Source organism: Simochromis diagramma, unplaced genomic scaffold, assembly GCF_900408965.1.
Source record: "Simochromis diagramma unplaced genomic scaffold, fSimDia1.1 OVJJ01000596.1, whole genome shotgun sequence".
In the NCBI taxonomy this organism is placed as follows: Eukaryota; Metazoa; Chordata; class Actinopteri; order Cichliformes; family Cichlidae; genus Simochromis; species Simochromis diagramma.
Window position 1 is genome coordinate 20496706 of NW_024387245.1, and position 25908 is coordinate 20522613.

The window sequence follows — 25908 nt, forward strand, 5'->3', positions numbered from 1 at the left end:
AAAGGCACATCTTTAACTGTGACGGCAAATGTTTTCCATTTCTCGCAGCTTTTAATTGTGAGTAAATGGCCAGTGTTTGCAGACAAACCATGTTTTCATGCAAACTGCAGGCAAACACAGAAATGTTCTGGCAAGTAAAGCAATCAAAAGTAGACTTTTGGTATAGCGCCCTCTTTGTGACCAGTTTCACCTGGCAACAACCAGCAGCCTCCAGCAATCACTCTACATCCAGTTAGGGAATCCAAATTTTTTTCCTAGCTACCAGTGGTTGCCAAGGACTCGCCAACTGGCCTGTGGGCCTGTGTGACTGAGGTCTAAAATTAAACAGGAAGTAGAAACAAAGTATGACACAGACAAACCAGATGGAGACAAAGACAAGAGAAACATTGGAAACATTTACAAAAATCTAACATCAGAAATACAAGAATGAAACAAAACTAATAAATCAAATAAATATGAATATCAAAATAAAAGCCCAAACTCCACAAAACTTTACAAGAGTCCAGGACTATGGTAAGGAGGTTGTAATTTGTGCCTGTAATTTGTGCCGTTTTGGGACCTCTGTGCTTGTTGATTTTCTTGGTTTTCACCCAATTTTATTAATTTATTTCTTCATCTAATTTTCCAGTACTGGTTTGGTTTAGGCACTAAAAACAGGTTAGGTTTAAGAGAAATGCATGACATCTTCCATATAATTCCATGAGGACAGCCACAGAAATAAATTATACCACCTATGAAATACTAGACGCACACAAACATATATAGCTTCTGTGTACAGCTTCCAGTGCATGCACATAGAAAGAGCAAATTACTTGTCTTACCTTTCCTGATGCAGAAGCTCCTTGATCCACAGAAAAGCTGCAGAGAAACAAACAAAGAGAAGAAACAAATCACTGAGTCTTAGTGACCATGCAAAAATTTAACAAATGCACTTGTCCTTCCTGGCAGAAATATTTATTCTTTAACTGACAAATATGAGGCATTAATAATCAGCCAATTAATGCAGCACCTCCACCACATATTTCTAAAGTATGCCTACGCATTATCTATAGATACACTAACAAACACTACATTAACACACATTAGTAGATGTCGCAGGCACACTGCAGCAAATGTGTACACACCCTTCTCCAATGAGTGTAAAGCATTTGTGTCTCGTGTGACACAAAGTATTGCCATGCTTTCAAATGTTTGGTCAGATCCTATAGATGCCCTAAATATGTCCTCACAGTTCTGACTTCTGACGGTGACACATTAACCTAAACATCAGACTACTTCTGCAGGAATAAAAACAAACTGTGCAAAGCAAGTTATGATGAGTGACATGGCCAAATATCAAAGAATGGTTAATGTAGTGACAGATAAATGTGTATTAGCCGCTTTTTTATTTCCTTTATGACGCAAATTTGATCCAATTTTCCAGACTGAAAATACCTTTTGACAGTATTGACTGATAGGAATAAATAGATGTGAAAGCAAAGCTAAAGTGGCAAGCAATACCGATGTTCAAGTACGATGAGTGCACATACAAGAGATCCTCATAATGGGCTCTTCTGCATTAAAGGAGCAAACTTTGAGCCTGTCTAAACAATTAATAGCAACTCAGTTTCTCCAGCTCAAGTACTTTCCTCTCTCAAATACAAATATATTTGGAGCTTTGAACTGAAAGGGGGATTTGATATCTTGAAAGGCCACTTTTTTTTTTTAATATAGTTTTGAAAATATCTTTCAGTTATCACAGGCTGATAAATGCACACTACTGGAGATTTGAAGTCTTTGTCATGGCTTAGAGATGTGGCAGAAACAGCTGTGCAGTAAGGCATTTCACTAGGAAATGTAAAGACGTGCTTGTCTTCAGGCCAAGCTTTCCAGTAAATATAAAGCACACACTAAAATTCATTTTGGGGGGGGGGGAAGAAAAACACCCACACTCTCTCTTCAAGGACATGAAAAGAGGGATTTTCAAACATGTGTCATTTTCTCAGCACCACGTCTCTACTAGAGTGAAATGACTCGAGTCTTTACATTCTGAAGTGCCGGCAATGTAAAAGGCTCTAAATCCACAAGTAAACGTGACAACTCAGCACTGCCTTCAGGAGCATGAATAAAAAACAGAATATAAAATTAAACTGGAAACACTGCAGTGCAACCGCTCAGTGACACACAGACACACAGTGTGTAGAGCTTGTTTAGGGATTTCAATTCAATAAGACCAGTGGACTTCTGAGACCAGTTTAGCCATTTATTCTTTCTTCTTTAAGTTTTTTTCCCCCTGTGTTTTCTCTTTGGCTGCTCTCTTTGTAATGCCAGATATGTGTCATGTGCAGTGGTTCTTAAACTTTTCCTCCATGTACCACTTCAGAAGTTGAAAAAAGTTAGCGCCCAACACGCTACAATTTTTGGCAATCAGTAAAAATAATCATGGATCCAAGCTAAATGTAAAGTGAAACATATTTCAGCACTGTTGTATCAGATCCCTGGTTTGATAAGATCCTCATGGAGTTGCATCAGGAATGGGATTCTCGTGTACAAATCTGCCAAATTAAACATGTGGGGCTTCCTGCTGGGGTGATGACAATAGGAACAGTCAAAAGAAGCTTCTACTATATTATCAGCAAGAAGGGGGAAAAACAATCAGTCTCATTTTATCTATAAAAATTATGGTGATGAAAGGGAAAACTCATCAGGGAAGCATATAAGCTAAAATGATCACTATCAACTATTAATTTAATTATAAATGTAAATGATGCATGGAATGATCAACATTTACTGGATTCCTGTTTATTATCCCTGCTTGAGCATAATCCATATTCATAAAAATGTAAGAAAAGTGAAACTGAATTAAAAACCTTGATGGAAATTCACCTATGGAATTTATGGAAATACATGCAACCAATATGCTGAAGAGATGAGTGAAGAGAGGGAAAAACATCTTTAGTATTTGAGTTTTTAGTATTTTTCCCTGCCTCGTGGTGCATGTTCCACCTTCTTCTTTTGATGTTATTAAGACACTGTGTGAAAATTATGTAAATGCACTCATTGAATTTATGTAGATTTATTAAAATGAGAAAAGTCTGTTTAAGTCAAACCAAAATGACATGTAGTTTCAGCTGTGTCTTAATGGTTTCACAGAGAGATATCGTACAGAAACCAGTGAACACAAAGTATAAACATCTACCTCACAGCTGAGCTGCAAGAATCCACATAATAACCATGAAGAGACGTCTCAGATGGGAGAAATGAGCAGATATTCATTGTGAATGTAAACAGATTTTTGTTTAGCCCTTGGTGAATCAGAGCACTTTCAAGTTCTGGGTTGTTGGGTCGATGTGTTGTGTGCTACGGAGTTGATGAGAAAAATCAGTCTGGCATTTACATCAGATTTTAATTTGGTTGTTGGGGAGCACATTAATTCCAGGTTGTGAGCTGCAGATGAGTTGTTCAGGTGTGGCATTTAGAGAGGAGCTCCACACTGGAGGGGGTGGGAGTCCCGCCAGAAGTCAGACGTCTGAATAAATTAGATGTTTAAAGACGCTAAAATTCATCAGAGACCAACAGGATGTTTTCTCTGCACTTCATCATGTTCTCTTTCTTTTCTGAGCTGTAGGTGTCTCAGGTTTCAAGTTGTTCCTTGTGTCTGTTTTCATCACTGAATGTAGAATAGTTTGAATATTTACTATTGTTATTATTAATAGTAGTAGCAAGAAATGAGAAACTCAGTGCGTCATTTAGCTCAAGTTCTTTTGATTTACTACTACTATTAATAGTAGTAGCAGTATTTTTTTTGTTAAAAGTTTCTGTTGTGTTGATAAGGTGACTAATTATAGATTTTCAGTTTCTCTTTGGTACCTGCACTAAGGTAGATTTAGTGAATCCCAGGCCAATCAATCTAATGACACTGTGTTTTTCCACAGGCCAGTATTAACACTAAAACCCTAAAACATAACAATTATCAGTTCATTATTTATGATCACGTTTTTCATTAAATCAAATCTTCTATAGCAGATTCCCTGGTGAAATCTAGTGTATAATGTATACACTAAAATGCTAAATGCTAAACCTTCTGTGACATGTGCATCAAAGGTACTTCATGTAAACCTCTGAAGCTAATAAAAAATATTAATGTGGCTGAGTAATATTCAGTGTTTTGCATGCAGTGTTGAGAACAAGTAATAAACCCTCATTTAGTCATTTAAAAACACATTATGAAACACGGAGCATCACAGCAGCAACCACTAAGCCATTGATCCGTGAACTGCTACTACTCTCCTTTAGCACTGACTCACAGCACGAACTACACTTCAGCTGAATGACTGCTCACCGCGGAAAGTAAGTCTACTCCGAGGAGAAGATATTGTAAGAGGATTGATATCACTCTCATGTCTGAATGTTCAATAGAGGATATAAATATGGGACAGATAACTCGAGCAAAAAAACTGTCAATACAGTGAGCCTCGTCATCAGGCAGCCCCGGATGGACTCCAGGCTGTGTTGGCTTTCATGCTTTGGTTTTTGCACAAATCAAACAAATGACACACAAACTGGTATGTTGTGTCATACTGTTTGTATGACACACAAACACAGTTGATGTTTGGACTGGTTTCTTTAAATCAAAACAAGGTGGTCACTTATATGTTGATTAATTTATATTTGGTCTGTTTAGAGACCTCGCCACCCTTCATACATAGAAAGTCAGGAAGATCAGCACAGGAAGGGAAGGGAGCAGGAGATTGATGAATTGGTGCAGTGTTTGCAGTGATGCGTACAGTGTACCAGCCTGCTGTGGTGAAGAGGAAGCTGAGATTGAAAGAGGAGCTGTCGATTTACCGGTCAGTCTACATTCCCACTGTCATGTATGACCATGAGCTGTGAATAGTGACTGAAAGAATGAGATTCCAGATACAAGGGAATACAAGAGCCAGGCTACCCTTTGAGCTTCAAAGGGTAGCCTGGCTCTTCCTTAGACATACGTTAAGGTCATTTTGGTGGGTGCTACTCCTCCACTTTGCAGGAGGGAGCCCTTTGAGGTGGTTCGTGCATTTAACTGCTAGGCCTCCTGAATGCCCCTTATATGAGGTGTTGGGACATACCCAACTGGAAGGAAACCCCAAGGCACACCCAAGAAAGGCTGAAAGGACTACAGTATGTTTTTTGGCTGGTTTGGGAACACCCCAGTGTCTTCAAAAGATATGAAGGAGGTGGCTGGAGAAAGAGGCCTGGGAATCTCTGCTTAGACTATGGCCCCTGCAACCCAGATTAGCAGCAGAAAATGGATGAATCGATGAGATTTGCCATATCAGTGCAAAAATGGGTATCAGCGAGGGTATTAGCTAAGCAGCTTCTTCTGCTGAGATTGGCTTTTATCAACTGATACATGGGAACTGCAGGCTAAGCTTAACTCTGTGCCTGGCTTAAAGTAATGGCTCAGTTTAACTTTGTCATAACAAGAGTGAAATCTAGAAAAAAATCTCAGAAACATGCTGGCATCCAGGACTACTATGAGGAGTCATTTTTGGCCAGAATATGTTCTTTAATATGTATACTAAACAAACAGCTCGGACCAACAAAACTACAGTGGCTTGCAAAAGTATTCGGCCGCCTTGAACTTTTCCACATTTTGTCACATTACAGCCACAAACAGGAATCAATTTTATTGAAATTCCACGTGAAAGACCAATACAAAGTGGTGTACACGTGAGAAGTGGAACGAAAATCATACATGATTCCAAACATGTTTTACAAATAAATAACTGTAAAGTGGGGTGTGCGTAATTATTCAGCCCCCTTTGGTCTGAGTGCAGTCAGTTGCCCATAGACATTGCCTGATGAGTGCTAATGACTAAATAGAGTGCACCTGTGTGTAATCTAATGTCAGTACAAATACAGCTGCTCTGTGACGTCCTCAGAGGTTGTCTAATGCTGGGCTTACACTGTGTGATTTTTGGCCCATTTTGAGACGATTTTTGAGTTGTGCGACCGTTTTGGCGATCGGCCCGATTTTGGCCTTCATCGTGCGTCGTGTAGTATGTGTGGGGTAACGAGAAGCGATTAACATCTCACGACCAGCTCCCGATCATCAATCGCTTGGTCGTGAGGCTGTCACCGCAGCTTCTCACACTGCGCACGCGCAAACACAAATGTCAGCGAAAAAGACGGCGCAGCACGGCAGTGCAGCGTGTGATCTGGACACAAGCGATGGAGGCACAACTTGTAGAACTATGGCAAGCTCATCCGAGCCTTTTCGATGTGGCCTCACAAAATTATCACAACCACAACAACCGTGAAAATAGTTGGATTTACATTGCTGCTCAATCACAGCTGCCTGATCAATGTTTTTCATTAGCAATTTAGCAAAGTTGATGGTGGTGGTGTGCGTGTCTGTGTGAGTGAAAGACAGAGAGGGAGAGCGAGCGACAGAATTTCTGTTATAACCTTCATTTTATGTACGCACAGTGTGAGCACTCAGGTCGCATCAGAGCATCGGGCCGTATAGTGTGAGACCCTGCATCGTGACCTACGAACTTCTAACCCCTGCGAGTCAATCGTACAGTTTGAGCAGGAGCTGTACGATTCAGCGCGACTGAAAAAAATCGCACAGTGTAAGCCCAGCATAAGAGAATATTGTGAGCAACAACACCATGAAGTCCAAAGAACACACCAGACAGGTCAGGGATAAAGTTATTGAGAAATTTAAAGCAGGCTTAGGCTACAAAAAGATTTCCCAAGCCTTGAACATCCCACGGAGCACTGTTCAAGCCATCATTCAGTAATGGAAGGAGTATGGCACAACTGTAAACCTACCAAGACAAGGCTGTCCACCTAAACTCACAGGCCGAACAAGGAGAGCGCTGATCAGAAATGCAGCCAAGAGGCAGCCAAGCCCATGGTGACTCTGAACGAGCGGCAGAGATCTACAGCTCAGGTGGGGGAATCTGTCCATAGGACAACTATTAGTCGTGCACTGCACAAAGTTGGCCTTTATGGAAGAGTGGCAAGAAGAAAGCCATTGTTAACAGAAAACCATGAGAAGTCCCGTTTGCAGTTTGCCACAAGCCATGTGGGGGACACAGCAACATGTGGAAGAAGGTGCTCTGGTCAGATGAGACCAAAATGGAACTTTTTGGCCAAAATGCAAAACGCTATGTGTGGCGGAAAACTAACACTGCACATCACTCTGAACACACCATCCCCACTGTCAAATATGGTGGTGGCAGCATCATGCTCTGGGGGGGCTTCTCTTCAGCAGGGACAGGGAAGCTGGTCAGAGTTGATGGGAAGATGGATGGAGCCAAATACAGGGCAATCTTGGAAGAAAACCTCTTGGAGTCTGTAAAAGACTTGAGACTGGGGCGGAGGTTCACCTTCCAGCAGGACAACGACCCTAAACATAAAGCCAGGGCAACAATGGAATGGTTTAAAACAAAACATATCAATGTGTTCGAATGGCCCAGTCAAAGTCCAGATCTAAATCCAATCGAGAATCTGTGGCAAGATCTGAAAACTGCTGTTCACAAACGCTGTCCATCTAGTCTGACTGAGCTGGAGCTGTTTTGCAAAGAAGAATGGGCAAGGATTTCAGTCTCTAGATGTGCAAAGTAGAGATGGACCGATCCGATATTACGTATCGGTCCGATAATGACCTAAATTACTGGATCGGATATTGGAGAGAAATAAAAAATGTAATTCGATCCATTCAATATCACAAAAGCACATCACAAAACTTGCGACATGGTGTAACCCAGCTCATAACCTTAGCACGTTGGAGCAGTATGCGTCATGTGATAGAGCGGCTGTGGCGTGCAAGACCTGTCGGCGGTCTGGTTGAGCATTTGGAGCTCGCTACCAAACTGGCATTTAATCTCTGACAAAGTTATCCCAGAGAGAAGTAAAGCAAGTGTGTAAATTCACCTCTGAATGTCTGTAAAGCATTCCCAGCAAATGCTGGGAGCGACTGCCTCTTCCCCTCCCTCTCCTGTTGCTACTTCAATCATGAAACTGATCAATGATCAGCTGATCGGCTTTTCTGTCGCGAGTCCGTCTCTTGTTAGTTTATCACCTACTTTGCGCCAGAAAGAGGAAATCAGCGGATAAACAACAGCAACACGTTTAAGCTTGATAAGCTGTTGTTAGAATTTGTTTAATATTACTTTCTACACCAGGATCCTTTTCTATGTAGTAGACAGCTGGTAACTGTGCAGGGGCGAATCTAGCATGGTTTAGCCAGGGGGGCAGGTAGGGCATTAACAGGGAAAGGGGGCACAAAGAAAGACTCTTCTTTCTTATTGTCATGTGTAGCTTTTAATAAGTAATTATCTGAATCTTACAACCAAAGTTTTCATCTGATGTAAAATGTATAGAAGTCCATTACTCTATATAGTAACTGTTAAGTCTAATATACCCTAGTAAGCTATAGTACTAGAAGAAAGATGTTGAATCTATTTAATTATTGTAGAAAAATTATTGATTTCTGTGCATTTTCTTTTACATGTCTATTAAATTAAAAGTTGATTACGTCAATTAAGCATTATGAGGCAGAGGGTGGGGGGTGGTTCCCTATTTTTTGGGGTTTTTTTGTTCGGAGTTGGCGACCCTATTAGTTAGGTTGCTTAATATTTCCACTAAGTACTCTTAAAATAAGTTTAGGTTTAAGTTTATTTGATTGATCAGTATTGCTGATCTATGAAATATTTTGGGTGCAGTGTATTTTTTTACATACAGGTTTAACAGAATAGCTTTAGTTTTGTTTTTTAAACTTGAGTATGAACTTATACAAAATGCAGCAAGATATTTAAAAAAAACATTTTATTGATTATAAAATACGCTACATCGGATTTATATCAGTATCGGCAGATATCCAAATTTATGATATCGGTATGGGACATAAAAAAGTGGTATTGTGCCATCTCTACTGCAAAGCTGGTAGAGACAGACCCTAAAACACTGGCAGCTGTGATTGCAGCAAAAGGTGGTTCTACAAAGTATTGACTCAGGGGGCTGAATAATTACGCACACCCCACTTTACAGTTATTTATTTGTAAAAAATGTTTGGAATCATGTATGATTTTCGTTCCACTTCTCACGTGTACACCACTTTGTATTGGTCTTTCACATGGAATTTCAATAAAATTGATTCCTGTTTGGGGCTGTAATGTGACAAAATGTGGAAAAGTTCAATACTTTTGCAAGCCACTGTAGATACAGTGATGCTGAAAAACTAGGCCATGTCTTCGGTATGAGGCTGGACTACTATTATTCCCTTTTTGTTACTTTTCTAAAAGCTCAATGAAAATCCTTCAGTTCAGGATTCAAAGAGTAAACACTTGGCAACGGTGTGAAGGAAAAACTCTCTTTTAACAGGAAGAAACCTCAACCTCAAGAAACCTGACAGATCCACGCTAATGGAGGAGCAACCATCTGCTGCGACTGGTTGAGGGGAGGGACATAGAACAAAAGATGCACCATAAAGGAAAGTCTGACTTTAATAATAACTACTAATTAAATGCAAACTGGTGTATAACACATAGAGAGGAAAAGAGGTGAGTGAAGAAGACACACTTGGTTGCATCATTGGAAGCCTGCAGCAGCCTAGGCCCGTTGCAGCGTAACTACAGGAGGTTTCTGGGTCACCGGATCCAGTCTTAACTGTAAGCTTTATCAAAAAGGAAAGTTTTAAGCCTAATCTGGTTGGGGCTGGTTCTGTTTTTCCCTTTTGTTTTCCCCTGTGCTTCAAGAAAACCTTGTTTTCCTGTGATATTTCAGTCATCTGGCTCTCTCTGGACCCACAAAACCATATTTGGCTTCAGAGAAGAACTGCACTTTGCAAAACTTAAGCTTCCTGCATTAACCCAACCTGGCTTCCCAGCTCACCTGCCTGCCTACTCTCTGTCGCCATCTCGGCTCCCCATTTGTTCCTGTTGTTTCATTTAGTTACAGCCACTTCTTTATTTCTAACGCTGGTTTTCACCCTCTTTCAGATCACCCCGCTAAATCTGTACCAGTAGCGATTCATTATTTTAAGTTTTTGTTTAACCCTACATAAAATCCTTTCACTGTTTTCATTTTTTGTGAGTCTGCTCATTGGGTCCTTTTGGCTCGTTCTGATGATATTATGCCAACAGATTTTCTTAAAGTAGAATGCCTAGTAGAGCCTTGATCCTCTTCTGTGGAATGACTTCCCAGTTTGGATTCCAGAAACGATTCGGTCAAAAAGGACATAACTAGGCAAAAAGTCAGCTTATAGGGAGGATAGCTTTAAGGGGAAAAGGGCTAAAATTGCTTGTTTTTGACAGTATGCAAACTGAAGGGCTGCAAATCCCAAGATGATTGAGGATTTTTTTTTAGCTGACTCATGTAAATCTACTTTACTATATTGCAAGAATAAAAATAGCTGGAATCTGGAAATGAGTATAAAAGGGCTGTTTAATATTTCATGCAGTATCAGAAAGTCATCTTTTTCAAAACCATCATATAATTTTGGGACTGTCAGGACTTACCTTGCCACGCTGCTATTGGCAGAGCTCTCTGCAATCTGTGAGCTGGCGATCCACTTGGTCTCACCCACCACCGTCCTGGTGTGCGGCAGGCGGCCTACGTCTTTCACTGTCATCATCAGATGGCGTGATGACTTCAGGACTCTGACGGCCTCATCGTGCGGGATGCTCAGGAAACTGCGGCCATTCACCTCCAAGATCTGGTCACCAACCTGAGTGGGGGGAGGGGAAGAGACAGGAGTGGCGGAGGGGACTGAGCAAGGTGTTGAGGGTGGAGCAGGCAGAGACTGTCACATGCACAGGTTGACAGGTCAAAGGTCAAAGAAAGGTAACAGTGGATGGAGGTGTTGGAGGTGTATATGAAGTATAAGGTGTGTAATGGATGAGAATTAGAAAATTAGGTTACAGGTTTCTTGTTAAAAGTTTGGGCTCTTTCAGATTGGGCGGTGAACAGAAATAATTACACAAAGATTAAAGAACTCCCTGCTCACTGACAGGTTGAGGACCAGAACTGTTCAATATGTAATTGAAAAAGTTTTCATATGTAATTTCACTTTCTATCAAAGAGCTGAGCCTGGAGGCAGCGGCAGAAGGAGAATAATGATGTCCATACTAAACACCACCTTGGATCGTACCTTCTGTCTCCTGTAATGAGCTGATATATTGTAGCTTTAACCCTCCGAGGTGTGTTTTATTTCAGTGCTGGGTAAAGATGAACCTCCAGGACTACCTCAAACAGCATCTCTTTATTTCTACAGTTATGGCATTTACATATGTATGTACAGATGAAAACTTGCTCCCAAGGTTGGGCTACTGAATATGGGCAATGAGTACTATCTTAAAAATATACAGTTTGAATACCACTACATGAATGTAAAAAAGTGGTCTATTTCAACCTGTTATATTATTCTTGAGCAACAGATTAAAAGTAAGGTTGGCGATTTGAAAAAGACATCTTGCCTTGGTGTCAATTTTTCTGTGTTTCTGTTTTAGTTTTTCAAATTTAGTGTAGTTGCTGTATAGTACCACAAGACAGTTCCTCTATCCTTTTTGCAGTGATTTACTAGACTGGAGGACAAGCATAGACCCTGATGATTAGATGTATTGCAATGAAGACCTGGAAACATGGTTGTTGTGAAGTACTGCAAAACAACGGATCAATGGGGAAGTCTCAGTTCCTGTGTCTAACAAACTGCTGAGCTAGCCATGTTGTAGCTTATGTTAGGCCTCAGTCAAACAGGCCTACAGACTGGTATGCAACCCTCTGACAACCTCTGATCCTTAGTCAAAAATGTATATTCCTAAGCAGTTGCTGCTGGCAGAAGCTGGGTGAAATTGTCTGCAAAGAGGGTGCTGGCACCAACAACTGCCTTGTGATTGCTTTTCTTGTTAGCAGTTTGCCTTGATTGCCCACAGTGTGCACTGAAGACACTGACTTTACTCACTGGAATGTGCAAGGTTCAACAGTTCAACAGTTGCTGTTTTACAACTGCTTAGATACTGAGTGTTTTTTGACCACTACAGTTGCAACCAGTTTCACTGGCCAGTCTTTAGGCCTGCATGAATGAGGCTTCATTCAATGCAGGCATTAAATCCAATCAATTTCACAGTGACTGCCAGCAACCAGTTGCAACTGGTCAGCAAATACTCATTTTTCCTTAGGGACTGGTGGTTGCCAGGCAGTCAGCAACCACCAGTTCCTTTCATATCAAAAATCCTTGAAAGAGTAGTTGTCAAACAGCTAACAGATCATCTGCAGAGGAATGGCTTATTTGAAGAGCTTCAGTCAGGTTTCAGAGCTCATCACAGCACAGAAACAGCTTTAGTGAAGGTTACAAATGATCTTCTTATGGCCTCTGACAGTGGACTCATCTCTGCGCTTGTCTTGCTAGACCTCAGTGCAGCGTTTGATACTGTTGACCATAATATCCTATTAGAGCGATTAGAACATGCTGTAGGTATTACAGGTACTCGCAACTCTTTCTCTACACCGTTATAGTTGTGCCACAAAACCAGCCAATCACAGTCTTGGATGCAAAAATATCTGATTGGCTGTTCTGGTCTCCAATCAGCTCGAAATGACGAAATGTAATATCCCAGAATCCATTTCGTCCAAAACTCAAACGAGGCAGTGGCGGAGGAACACAGAGTGGTGGAGTTTGAAATATTACTCTTTCTGGGTCACAAAATAAACTTTTAAGATATTTTCATGCGAGAATGTAGCTGTGTAAACTTGAAATGTCTGCTCGATTCATCAAGACATCACATATTTCCATAAGTGCTCTAACGTTTTTGGAGATGCCTGTTGCCCATCAGCTGACCGCATAGCTGGACTGGCCGTTGGGCCCACCGGGCATTTGCCCGGTGGGCCGATGGTGATTTTTCATTTTTATGTTTGTTTGTTTTTGTAACGGTATAAACAATGAAAGGTGGTGGATTAGCCAATTGGTCATTATCAACTCTGGGCTGGACCAATTACAATACATCCGTATTGAGAGGAAAAGGAACGCGATTCGTCCCGGACTTCAGCTACAATGAAAAAAGACAAAGCTGGATTTATTCTGTCGTTACGTTGCACAGCTGCCTCTTCTCCCCTCCCTCTCCTGTTGCTACTTCAATCATGAAACTGATCAATGATCAGCTGATCGTCTCTCTTGTTTGTTTATCTCCCACTTTGTGCCAGAAACAGGAAACCAGCGGATGTTGCGCTAAACAACAGCACGTTCAAGTTTGATAAGCTGTTGTTAGAATTTATTTAAAATTAATTTCTAGTATCAGCTGAGGTTTGCTGGAGCCACAGAAAGCTGCTGCTCATGATATCGGTTTGGAAGCATGAAGGTGATACAAATCATGCATATATACCAACAAGACAGTGTACATCACTGTCACAACAGCGTTTGTTTTAGTTCAAAGGCTTTTTTCCTATAATACCTGGTGGTGTAGTCAGTGATTTTTTTGTCAGTTCAGCCTTAAATATTATGTTTAACCCGAGTGACCACCCGGTCAGCTGGTGGGTAACAGGCATCTCCAAAAACATCAGAGCACTTATGGAAATATGTGATGTCTTGATGAATCAAGCAGATATTTCAAGTTTACACAGCACCATTCTCGCATGAAAATATCTTAAAAGTTTATTTTGTGACCAAGAAAGAGTAATATTTCAAACTCCGCCACTCTGTGTTCCTCCGCCACTGCCTCGTTTGAGTTTTGGACGAATTGGATTCTGGGATATTGCATTTCGTCATTTCGAGCTGATTGGAGACCAGAACAGCCAATAAGATATTTTTGCATCCAAGACTGTGATTGGCTGGTTTTGTGGCACAAATATAACGGTGTAGAGAAAGAGTTGAGTGCGCACGGGCAGAAATGTTGAGAGCGCGAGCAACACATTGAGAGCGAGCGCAAATACAAAAACTGAGCGAGAGGGGCTGCTATTGTGTGTGTGTGTGTGTGGATAATAGCAAACACTGAAATACATTTTTTTGCACGCAGCAATGAATTTTGTCCACTCAAATTCAGCTTTTCTTCGCTCAAAATAAATTTCTCCTCAAAATGCAACACTTGCACCTGCAAACCTTTTTTACGTGCGCTCAGAATAGTGGCACAAAAATAACGCCATAACATACAAGAGGGTGCTGACCAGCAGGTTTATCATCAAACCCCACTCGACAGACTGAAATAGCTGCCAAATAGACCTTTATGGTGGAAAAAGCTCTCCTTTTAGAATAGAATAGAATAGAATAATCCTTTAATTGTCCCACAAGGGGAAATTTGGTTGTAACAGCAGCCAAAAAGACAAATATACAAACAAACAGTACACAGGACACGGAACAGAAACATACACAATTTTTCTTACATATTTACATTAAGGACAATGGTTACTATAAACAGAGAGTATTGTACAGTTATTAAATTAAATAAAAATAATTACAGGTAAGAGGCAAACCAGGTTGTAGTGCAAATTTGTCCATCAAGTCCTGAAGAAAACACAACAGCTCCACCACTGAACACTGAAAAGGGATCATCTGCTTTTCATGGCACCACTCTTCAAAAACCTGCCATTTAATGCTGTAAATGGAACGAGTGGAGGAGGCTCTAGCATTCTGAATGGTTTCAATAACCTTCAGAGGCATGCCTGCCGCCTTTAAATTCCACTTTTCACGGGCCAGGCCCAGAGAGCAACCAAGGGAAAGCATATAGCAGTGTGTTTGGCCATGGATGGGCCAGCGCATCAATGGCCAGTGGTTCATCTACGTCTGACAGGGAGAAAAACAGTGGGCAATGTGCATTTTTTCGCGAGGCAAACAGATCTACGGCAGCCTGGCCTGGCCTGCCAAATCTGCTCCACCACCTGTGGGTGAAGCCTCCATTCTCCGAACAGTGGATTTCCTCTGGACAGGAGGTCCGCACCCCTGTTCAGAATTCCTGACACGTGAATTGCCTGAAGGGAGAGGAGCCGTGTGCTGCTCCACACAATTATTTCGCTCTGAGCCACTGGCTAAGGGTGACCGTGGCTCAGGGGGTAGCGCATCTGTAACCGGAAGGTCGCTGGTTCGATCCCCGGGCTCTCTGTCCTGGTCGTTGTGTCCTTGGGCAAGACACTGTACCCTACCGCCTACTGGTGTTGGCCAGAGGGGCCGATGGTGCGATATGGCAGCCTCGCTTCTGTCAGTCTGACCTACAACTGTAGCTTGCCTCCATCAGTGTGTGAATGTGAGAGTGAATGAATAGTGGCATTGTAAAGCGCTTTGGGTGCCTTGAAAAGCGCTATATAAATCCAATCCATTATTATTATTATAACCTGTGTATCTGCCTGGAATGGGTACCGCCCTGGCAGTTAATATAAGCAACTACAGTGGAGCTGTCTGTTTTCACTAGAATATGCTGTCCCCGGAGATATAGCAGAAAATGCCGTAAGGCTAGGAGCACCGCGCGGAGCTCCAGCACATTTATGTGATTCAGAGTCAGAGTCGGAACTGCACGACTTTCCCCAGCTGAAAGCGGGAAAGACAGTGAGTGAAGGATGCAGTCCTCCGCGCTGAAAGTACGACACGATAAGAGATGGAGTCTATTCTGAGCCCCAGATACTCTGTATATTGTGCGGGTTCCAAGTGGCTCTTTTCCAGGTTGACTGTGAAACCGAGCTCCGTGAGGTGACTCACTACCACCCCGGAGTCTTTGATTGCCTGCTCGTGTGATGCCATTTTTATTTTTAATGGAAATACCAAACAAATAAAACTAATGGGGCACATCACTGTGGCTACATCGATCCTTTAACTACAGTTTATGGCTTCAAGACATTCTTTATCTGTATCTGTTACATTGGGATTCCTTGACTCGCCAACAAAAATAATTAGATATTTTTTTGCAACCACTGACTGTGTGTGTGATTGGTGAACTAAATGACCTTCTATTAATATACTGACAATCGGCCAAACTGAAAGTGGGTGCTTGGAAACTTAACATATCACCCAACATCTGTAGAAAATAGCAGGTCAGGACATTAAATAATACTTTGTCTCCTAAGTATACAGGAACAAATTAACTCTGGTGGTTTGGTCATCTCTGTGCCTTATAGTGACTCTATTAAATATAACTGTCATCACAAGTATGTTATAAATTAGTCACAGAGGATGAGCACACCACTCCCCCCTGACACTGCCACTTGTCTTTTTAATTACTTTGTTTTGGCATTTAGACTTTGTGTAGCGTTCAGCATTTTTAAAGTCTACAAATGTCACTTTCTACCTTTTTTCCCATTCAAATTTTATTGTGGTCAGCCAACCAGTCCTCACAATCCTTTTAATATTCTGCTGGAGCAGCGACCAATGCAGACCGCAGACTAAAAAAAACAAACATTCAGAATCTGTAATGTTTCAGTTTCTTGCGTATTTTCCAACAACCCGAGTTCACCCAACTGCATATCTGCAATACTAATGCACAGTACCACCTCTACCGCTCCATGTCTAAGCACAAAAAAAGCTCTGTCTCTGTAAGCTTCTGCAGTACCATGTTTAATCATTTTTAGTGAGGTCATTTAAATTTGCTAATAGAAATGACACACGTAGGTATGCAAAAGCAATCAATCAAGAAGGCTAACAAGCACCACTGCAGTTAGAGCTGATGCCACTGCATACCCTTTTTATTTGAGCTGTCAGACTGAGCTGAAGCCTCAGGGACACAAGACAGATCTTAACACAGATTACAAGCTGTTTGTTCCAGCTGTTTGCTTTACAAAAAGCCACTAAAAGGAATCTAGCTGGAGTTCTTAAAGCGTTTGAGAACAGCGCAGCTCAGTTTACTCTGAACTCAGCCCGATTCATCTTTGTTTTACTTGGATTTCACACGGCTTAACCGCACACGTCTGTAGAAGACATTTAAAAACGAGCTAAGACATAAAACTCTTGTCACCGTTCTGACTTTAGTGTGCCTGTACAAATATATATGAATATTATTGTCTCCAGAAAACAGTGGTCTCCATACTCTGTTGGGTTCAAGTTAACTTTTTGACAAACCAAACACAGGTTTTTAGAAAAGTTTGGAAATTTATTAAAAGTCAAAGACTCAAATCTGAGTTTTACTTTTTTTTAATTTGGCTTTGATGAGCCTATCTGGCAATACATGTCTGAGAGCAGGCACTAATGCGTGCATAATTCCACACTTAAACTGTTTTGTGGTTCTTAAAAGACAGCCAGAATGACTGGAGCGTTAGCTTAAATATACAAGTCAGCTTCCCTGTAAGATAAACTAAATGAGATTTGCTTATTTTATTTCATCCTTTAAAAATTCTAGTCTTATCAGTGTATTTCTCTGCAGGCTTGAAAAAAAAAAATGGCATAAAAATTGTAGCCATTAGCTCCATTCACTCATTTTCATTGAAGACCATCTCACAAGTGCCCTTTGCTTTCTCCTGGCTAATAAGCAACCACTTTCTGTGTGAAACAGCTCTCACAGATCACCCATCAAACTTTTTTCAGGTAGTAAAAACAGGATAGCATTGAAGATGACGCCAGCACATTAAATTTTGCCCTTTAAATCTGCCAAAACTTTGTTGTTGCTCGGTACCATTGTGTTCAGTTTCCTCCCATTGCATACAATGACATTATGTTCTTCAGTGAACATATCTGAGAAAATCCGAGAATCTATGGAAGAAATATTTAAAAAAAGGTTATTGAACAAAACATGCTCTGGAGCGAACACATCCTCAGAAAGATTACCTTTCAGATAAAGAAAATAGACAAGACAACACTGGGGTGTTCTCATGATAAGTCTGTAAATGTTCTTAAAAGGCTCGGTCAAAGTGTGGATGTAAATGCCACAGAACAGCTACAGATTTTGGACTCAAAGCTTACAAAAGATGCTAAAGAAAGCTCTAAATGTTTTTGATCAAAGTTCTGATGCATGCAAGTTTGCACCCAGGATGTTAGAAGGTGTGAATGACATATCACATTGGGGACACAATAAAACAAAAATCATCATGACTCATTTTGTGGTTTTATGCATGTTGAATCACTGCGACACTGTCATAGCTTATTTGGAGTCTTCGAGAGAACACGTTCATTATCACCTGAGCTTATTGGAAAAAACAAACAAACCCAAAACTGTTCATTTCTGTGGTGAGGGTAGGGTTTTATACCTCAGGGCCTCAAACAAAGCTTAGGGGTTTTGTATAAATGCAACTCTTGCAAAGGAACTAGCAGGTACAATAACATCAAACTAACCTAAAAACAAGCTTTGTACTTTTTTACCCCCCTCTGGCTTTCTAGTACATTTAAGAAAATGAATTAAAAATAAATTAAAAGATATATGCTTGGGAAGTATTATGGTCTCACTGTGCTAAAGTGATGTATTTCAGTGCAGTGTATGAAAATAGCATCGGGGGGTAGTCTCCATAGAGCTTCATTGAGCTCAGTGAGCTGCGAAGTAAAAGTAGGGGAGTTTGTGAGGCGTAGTTTATAAAAGTGAGCCAGCCTGCACAGAAGAAGCTGTACACACTATTTGTCTCTCAAATCTCTGGAAAGTTCTGACTAAAATCGTCAACACATTCTGCTGCTTCTCCATTCAGCCCACTAACATGAAGACTGCTGCAGCGACAAAATCTCCTTTAATGAGAAGGTGGGTCAAAAGCTACTAATTTCCTCAATGGGAATTTGTATTAATAAACTAGAGTAAAAGTAAGAAAACACTAATACTGTGGCTAATAGTTTTAGCACTATTAACCATATTAAATATGGTTTGGAGTAGTTGTATATCAGTTAATGCTTAAGCAGAATTCATGGCATTGTAATTGTATCTGTTTGTGTAGGTATTTGTCTATGCAAAGTGAATTATCCAGGGTATTATGCACCCAGTACAGACAATCTTGTATTCAATCCACCACAAAAACCAGCACTGTAAAGCCTGACGATGTTGAGGCTATGCATAGGTAGAATGATGATTTTCGGAAAAGTTGACTTAAACAGGAGCGCGAGCATGTTCACCATGAGAGGGGAGAAGTGCTAAACTAACACCGCCACTGAAAATCAAAAAAAAGAGCCCAGGAAGCACAAAGAGTGACTGCTGTGGACAGTTTTCATTATTTTTAACATTTCGTTCATTTCTGCCAATGGACTCGCAACATTACATCTCATGAGTGTTTTTGTGTGTTTGATGGATCATTTGGTGGCACATTCATGATTGTACAACTGCAAAAGTGGAGCATAAAGTAACTGAATCTAAGTGACATAAAAGTTTTCGATGTATGTCTCCTACCCAGAGGGGACATAATGTAAGGAACAGAGACATAGAGGACTTGTGGTCAAAAGAATTGGATTTTCCCTTCCTTCAGTTTTACATTTAGAGGGAAATCATGTACCATACCAGGCTCTGTGTAGGACTAACATGCCAGTCTCTTTTAACAACCTACATACAACTGTTCATTTTCTGGATCAAGAGGCTGTGGATGGAAGTGTACTTTTGGCCTCTTCAAATAAAAAGTCCCCCTATAGAAGAAGCACTAAAACTATATCCTTGTTAATGGTCAACTGGTTGCAAACATACATCCGGTTTACGCCTCTGCGTTCAAAACAGCCTTCGACTACCATTTTACTAACTTCAATAAACTCTTCTCAGTGAGACTGTGGGCTTAATCACTGAGTGCAAGTCTTACTGAACACAACGTCATGGAAATTAGGAGTGAGAAGGGAGGATAAGCACACAGTACTGCTACTCACTTGATATGCTGTGTTTTGAAATATCAATATGACGACAGTGAAAGGACTGTTGTGGTTACACTTTGACCACATCCATGTTTTTTATAGGGTTTATGGTAGTAACAGGTGGCCGCTTAACCAATCAGTGAAATAGTGTTATGATTACATTAATACTTAATTAGAAGTCTGTTTAACTGCTTATTAATACCAGTATCTAATCAACCAATCATATGGCAGCTACTCAATGCATTTAGGCATGTAAACATGATCAAGGTGATTTGTTGAAGCAAAGTTAGCATCAGATGGGGAAGAAAGGTGATTTAAAAGACATTTTTATGCAGAATGGTCGTTGGTGCCAGACAGTCTGATCTGAGTATTTCAGAAACTGCTGATCTGCTGGAACTTTCCCACGTAACCACTCTAGGGTTTACAGAGAATGGTCTGAAAAAGAGAAAATATCCAGTGAGCAGCAGCTCTCTAAGCAAAAATGCATTATTGATGCCAGAGGCCAGAGGAGCATGGCAACACTGCTTCAAGCTGAAACAGTACATACATACGTATATACATGCTATACAGTAACTTAAACAACCAGTCGTAACAACCAAGGTATGTAGAAGAGCATCTCTGAATGCTCAACATATCACACAACGTGAAGACGACTGAGGCTGCAATTAACATGGGCTCACCAAAATTAGTCAACAGAAGATTTTGATGAATTGTTGCCTGGTCTGATGAGTCTGCTGTGTCATTCTGGTAGGGTCAGAATTTGCCATAAACAGTATGAAAGCATGGACTCACTCTGCCTTGTATCAGCGGTTCAGCCTGCTGCCGGTGGAGTAATGATGTGGGGAATATCTTCTTGGCACACTTTGTTCCTCTTAGCACCCACTGAGCATCGTCTGAACACCACAGCTTACAGTACGCAAATATTGTCGCTGACTATATCTGTCCCATTATGACTGGATCACAAAAATATTCTGATGGCTGCTTCCATCAGGATAGAACACAATGTCACAAAGCTCAAATCATCTCAAACTGGTTTCTTAAACAGTAAGTTCACTGTATTCAAATGGCCTCCACATTCACTAGATCCCTTCAATACAGCACCTTTTACATGTCCTGGAGTGGGAGATGTGGATCATAGGTGTGCAACTGACAAATCTGCAGCTCCTTGTTGAATCTATGCCACGAAGAATTAAAGAAATTTAAAAGACAAAAGGAAGTCTAACTTAGGACTAGAAAGATGTACCTAGAAAAACTAGGTAAAACTAGGTGAGTGTAGTATTTCTGGTGCCAGATGGCTGTGGGAGCAACATTTGTTCAAATTGTTTGTTCAGCTAACCTCTCAAGTACTGCCATGTACTGTATACCAGGGGAAATGTGCATACAGAAGGTGTGAAAATATGAAAAAATAAGGCCCTCTCAACACTGTATGTAACTGATGAATTAGTTTGTTAGAGCCGTGCTGTGTATCAGCAGCTGTTAATAAAACCCACATTATTTACACCTGTTTGATGAATTAATACAACTTTGATTATGACTCTAATTACACGCTGATGAAGTTTTATGACCCTTCACTCAAAACCACATCATTAATTACAGAAAAATAAATTGGAGAATGCCAGGATGCAGCATTAAATTTCCTATAACTAACTCTATTATTCTAATGGCTCAGGACAGACCGATCAATATTTCAGAAAAACGAATACCCTCAGGTTATTTTTGACTTTATCTTTGATCATTTTACAAACAGGCATGTTCTCTGTGTGTACATCCTCTGCAGCAGTTATCAGCATGCATGCACAAAGACGTGGTTAAATTTAAGCCACTTGCTGCCGCCGTCATGAAATTGCAGCTGACGTGTATCACTTCCTCTCCCTCTCTCTCCTCATTATTTTGCTCCTCCATCCTCCCCTCCTCTCGCTCATTATGCTTCTATTTGAGAGTAGATGGGCTGTGTTACAAGCACTTAATTTTTTCTGATCGACCTCTTGCGTCACATCAGAGGAGTCATTGCGACGTCGCATTCTGGACAATTAAGCAACAACCGCTAGCAGTGGTGTTTGCAATTCTATTTCTAATCATTGCTGCTGTTTTAATAACAACAAAAACACAGCCTTCGCATAAAGGGGCAAAAACAAATCAAGTGGTTGCGTGTAGTTCAACTGACTGCAGCAAAACGCAGCACACAGCTTTAGTGAAACATTGCCAATTATAAACTCTATATGTTTACAATGGTTTCCCCTGTAAGTGAACAAACAGCTGGACAGGGCCCACGCACACGGTGAAATGTTTCTCTGCTATTTTTGTGCCTGGATGGACTGTTAAAGGGAGGTAAATGTAGGTAAACAACCTGTCAGTACTACAGTGGCATTTCGGCATAAATTACTTTAACAGCTTTTCACAGCTTGTCCAAGAAATGTGTGTAATAAAGAGTGATATATGCTGAAATCATTAAAATGCTGTGTGAACGACGAGATGCTTTTTAACAAAGGAGAATTCTCCGGTGTGCAATGAAAGTCTAGCTTGCTTGTCCACTTGTCCACACCTTCAGTGTAGTAGTAAAAGTGCGAAAACAATTAGAATAATACTGCAATATTAATAATAAACTTTCCATATATGTAGTACAGTGTAAAAGTTTTTTAGCCACCCTTCATTTTTTTTTTACAAAAGGGAAAAAGGTGCAATGATTCACTGAAACAGACACCAATGGAAATAGAGTATACAAGGGTGCCTTTTGTTCTGTTCTCTGTCAAGATGATCCCACAGTGCTTCAATAATGTTGTGACTCAGGCTCTGGGAGGCCAGTCCATGACTGTTAGTCGTTCATTTTATGTTTTTCTATTCAGGTGCGCTTTACTGCATTGGCAGTGTGTTTAGGATCATTGTCATTCTAAAAACTTAAGATGTTGTTAAGCTGATATTTTCCAGACAGCATTGCATGGTGGATCAAAATTTGATGGTACTTTTTCCTCAATTCTGACAAGATCCCCAACGCAACTGACTGAAATGAAGCCAATAACCACAACAGAGCCTCCACCATGTTTTACAAATGACAGTAGACACTTACTGTTGCACCTCTCTCCTGACCTCTTCCGTACACAGTTTGAACCACTGATATCAAATTTCATCACTCCTGTTGATGTTGATTTTTAGTCCAGTTCTTGAGCACTTTGTCTAACCTCAGACTTTTCTTCCTGTTTCCCTTCCTTAACAATGGCTTCTTGACAGCCATCCTTCCACTGACGCCATGATGAGGCTTCAATAAACAGTTGATAGATCAACCAAAGGACCAGGTACATCTCTCTTTCCTATTTCTACAGGACATGACTTTCAGATACTGTTCATCTGGAGTAGATTGTTTTTTTTGTTTTTTTTATCTCCCGCTTGTCCAGTTTCCAGTCTAGTTTGTCGAGTTTGACACAAGGTCATTACACAGCATGCCAAGATATGCCAAGTTTTCAGCTAATAGCTCTTTAAGAATCACCTTGTTGGTGCAAAAATACTATTTTATGCCTGTCGAACCGAGTTATCGTTGGCATTCCTCATAGTTCAGCTAAAGAAATGGGAACAAATGATGTCCCTTTGCAACCAGCTGCTAGTAAACAAAGTGTCCAAAGATACAATTTAAAACTGGTTCTTTGTTTAAGTTGTCTCTTATTTATAGACAGAACACCATTTAAATCCTTGTGTTTGGTGCCTTTTTTTAATGCTTGAATGATTCACAGGTCAGTGTTTCAGTAAAAAGAGGACTTTTTGGTTATTATTCATTCATTTATGTATGAATGAGTGGATAAATATTAAATGAATACTTAAGGTTAAGGTCAGCATGACAGTGCCAGCAAAGTCTTATTTAATTGGACGATAAAAATCTCATTCATCCAGTTTACCTTGACTGTGATTTTCCCTCATCATTCACGCCTCGCCTGCAACATTTTTTGTGCCCCAGCATGGGGCCTGTTGCCTAGTTTGAGAACCACTGCATTACACCATGTAAAAATAAAATGAATCTTTTAAACAGACATAAAAATCAACATTTACCGAATTTCCTGGAGGAACCCACCTGAGGGATTAGTGAAGTTTTATCTAATCGAATTATTGAAAAAATTAAATTAAAACCACCCACAGTCCAAAGTACAAATAGACAAACATCAAGCTGCATTTGGGTACATAGATGTGAATAAATTGTAGAGAGCACATTGTCTATACGCAGCCTGACGAAGTTCTAGTACAGAAATGTTGCAAATAAATATATTTTTGCAAGTTAGACAGTCTGCAGGAATCTCTTTGCGATGCTCGTCCTAAAACTATTTTAAAAAGCAGAGAGACGTTTCCACTGGCTTAAATGTTTCTGTGTCACCGTGCACATGCGTTCGCTAGTTTATTTTGAGTCAGTGCTGACTATGTTGGGGCTATGGAAGCCCGTTTCCGCCACTAAAAAAAAAAAAAAAGGATCCATAACTCAAAATTTCGAGTTATTTTCTCGAAATTTCGAGTTATTTTCTCGAAATTTCGACATATTAACTCAAAATTTTGAGAAAAGCAACTCGAAATTTCGAGTTAGCGCTGCCAATCAGTAATCTACGTGAATGACGTCATTTCCATGTTACCCGGAAGCTGAAGCCCTCAGCTACAAATGCTACAGCTAAGCTACCGGTATTACATCCAGTCGTGAATGCACAGATTGCTGAGTGTTTTCAGCCTGGCTTCACAAATGATGAAATCCCTGTGTTATTAGCTGAATCACATGGTGTTACTATCAGCAAACATACTTTAATTTGTTGGGATCCGTTTTTGAGTGCGCGGTCCTGCGCCATATGCTTCCGGGTAACAAGAAAGCGACCTCATTCACGTATATTTTTGATTGGCAGAGCTAACTCGAAATTTTGAGAAAAGTAACTCGAAATTTCGAGTTATATTTCTCGAAATTTCGAGAAAATAACTCGAAATTTCGAGAAAATAACTCGAAATTTCGAGTTATGGATACTAGCTTTTTTTTTTTTTTTTTTAGTGGCGGAAACGGGCTTCCATATGGGGCTCCACAGGAGAAAATGATCTTGCCAGTTTTATTTACTCTTTAGATGAATACAGGGTTGATGAATATACAATACCTTTGGAGAATGAAATAAGGTATTGTCACTTGTTGCAGGAAGGCCAATTATAAAATGCAAGGATTATTATCATGACTAGTTATTCAAGCAGTCTAAGTCCAAGAATCATAAATAAAAATGTAAAGCAAGCTTGATCAAATTTGAAGTTTTACACTCGTAAAACTAAGAAAACTGAGGAAATTCTTATTCATTTCACTTGATTCACAGTGTTGGATAAATGCCATAATGGAATTCAGTCACTGATTTAATTTGCAGGGCAGGATTACAGTGATTATACTGTTTGTTGAAGCTGTGAAAGTTTGGAATGGAGGAATATGCACCGTCTATTTTGTATTGTTCATTTGTGGCTGCTTTGGTGGGTTGTGGGGTATTTTTCACTCTTACCTCAATAACACTGTTAATGTCCCATCAACAAGAACACACAAAAAATCCTTTGTTAAACCTGATTTACTTCTGAAGATGAATAAGATTTTTTTCTAACATGACGGAGGTACAGAGTGGTTCCTTTGTCGTGTACATATGCCCAGAGAGTGCAGACCTCCATGTGATTTTGGTGGCACTGCTGTGGCACATGTAAAACATGTCTCCTAACAACTATTTTCTTTCTTTTTTTTGTCTTAAGTGTATCTGTCTTACAGTTGCTAGAGATTCAAAGAGAATTTCAACCCTGCCTTCCGCCATTTTGCCCATCCACATATCAAAAACAGTTAGAAACCTTTGAACAAGAGATGAATGCTGACCGTAATCACTCGAGCAATTTGCTTCATAATGGCTGTGGACCTGCAGTGTGCCATATTATTCCAGTGCAGTAATGTGACTGTCACCGGAGAGTGCAACGCATTAGTCATGTAGCAGATAAGTTCTGCAATGTAACATGCAACAATTAAACAAGTAAATGTGTACTGTAATGCATGACAGAGTGTCTAACAGACCAGCGGTAAAAAGATTAAGCCAGAAAATTACAGGACCACTAACAATTATTCTCCCTCTCCTCCGTGTTGCTTTACAAATAATTCTTAAAAGAGAGTATAGTCTCCATTTGTAGAAAGATTTAAATGCTAATTAAAGTGCATCATTTGGCAAGTGGTAAGTGATGAATCATATCCTCTGTCTTCC

General features: G+C 40.3%; 1 protein-coding gene across 6 annotated transcripts in view; it reads right to left on the reverse strand.

Annotated features, from left to right (window-relative positions):
* whrna (whirlin a) overlaps positions 1–25908 on the reverse strand; it is a 196697-nt gene that overhangs the window by 53961 nt on the left and 116828 nt on the right. For all 6 annotated transcript variants that reach the window (XM_040053560.1, XM_040053563.1, XM_040053559.1 and 3 more), the window contains exons 4-5: positions 10494–10702; positions 822–858 (exon numbers count right to left, since the gene is read on the reverse strand). In XM_040053560.1, coding sequence (XP_039909494.1) covers positions 822–858; positions 10494–10702 — 246 coding nt within the window. The remainder of the gene's footprint in view (positions 1–821; positions 859–10493; positions 10703–25908) is intronic.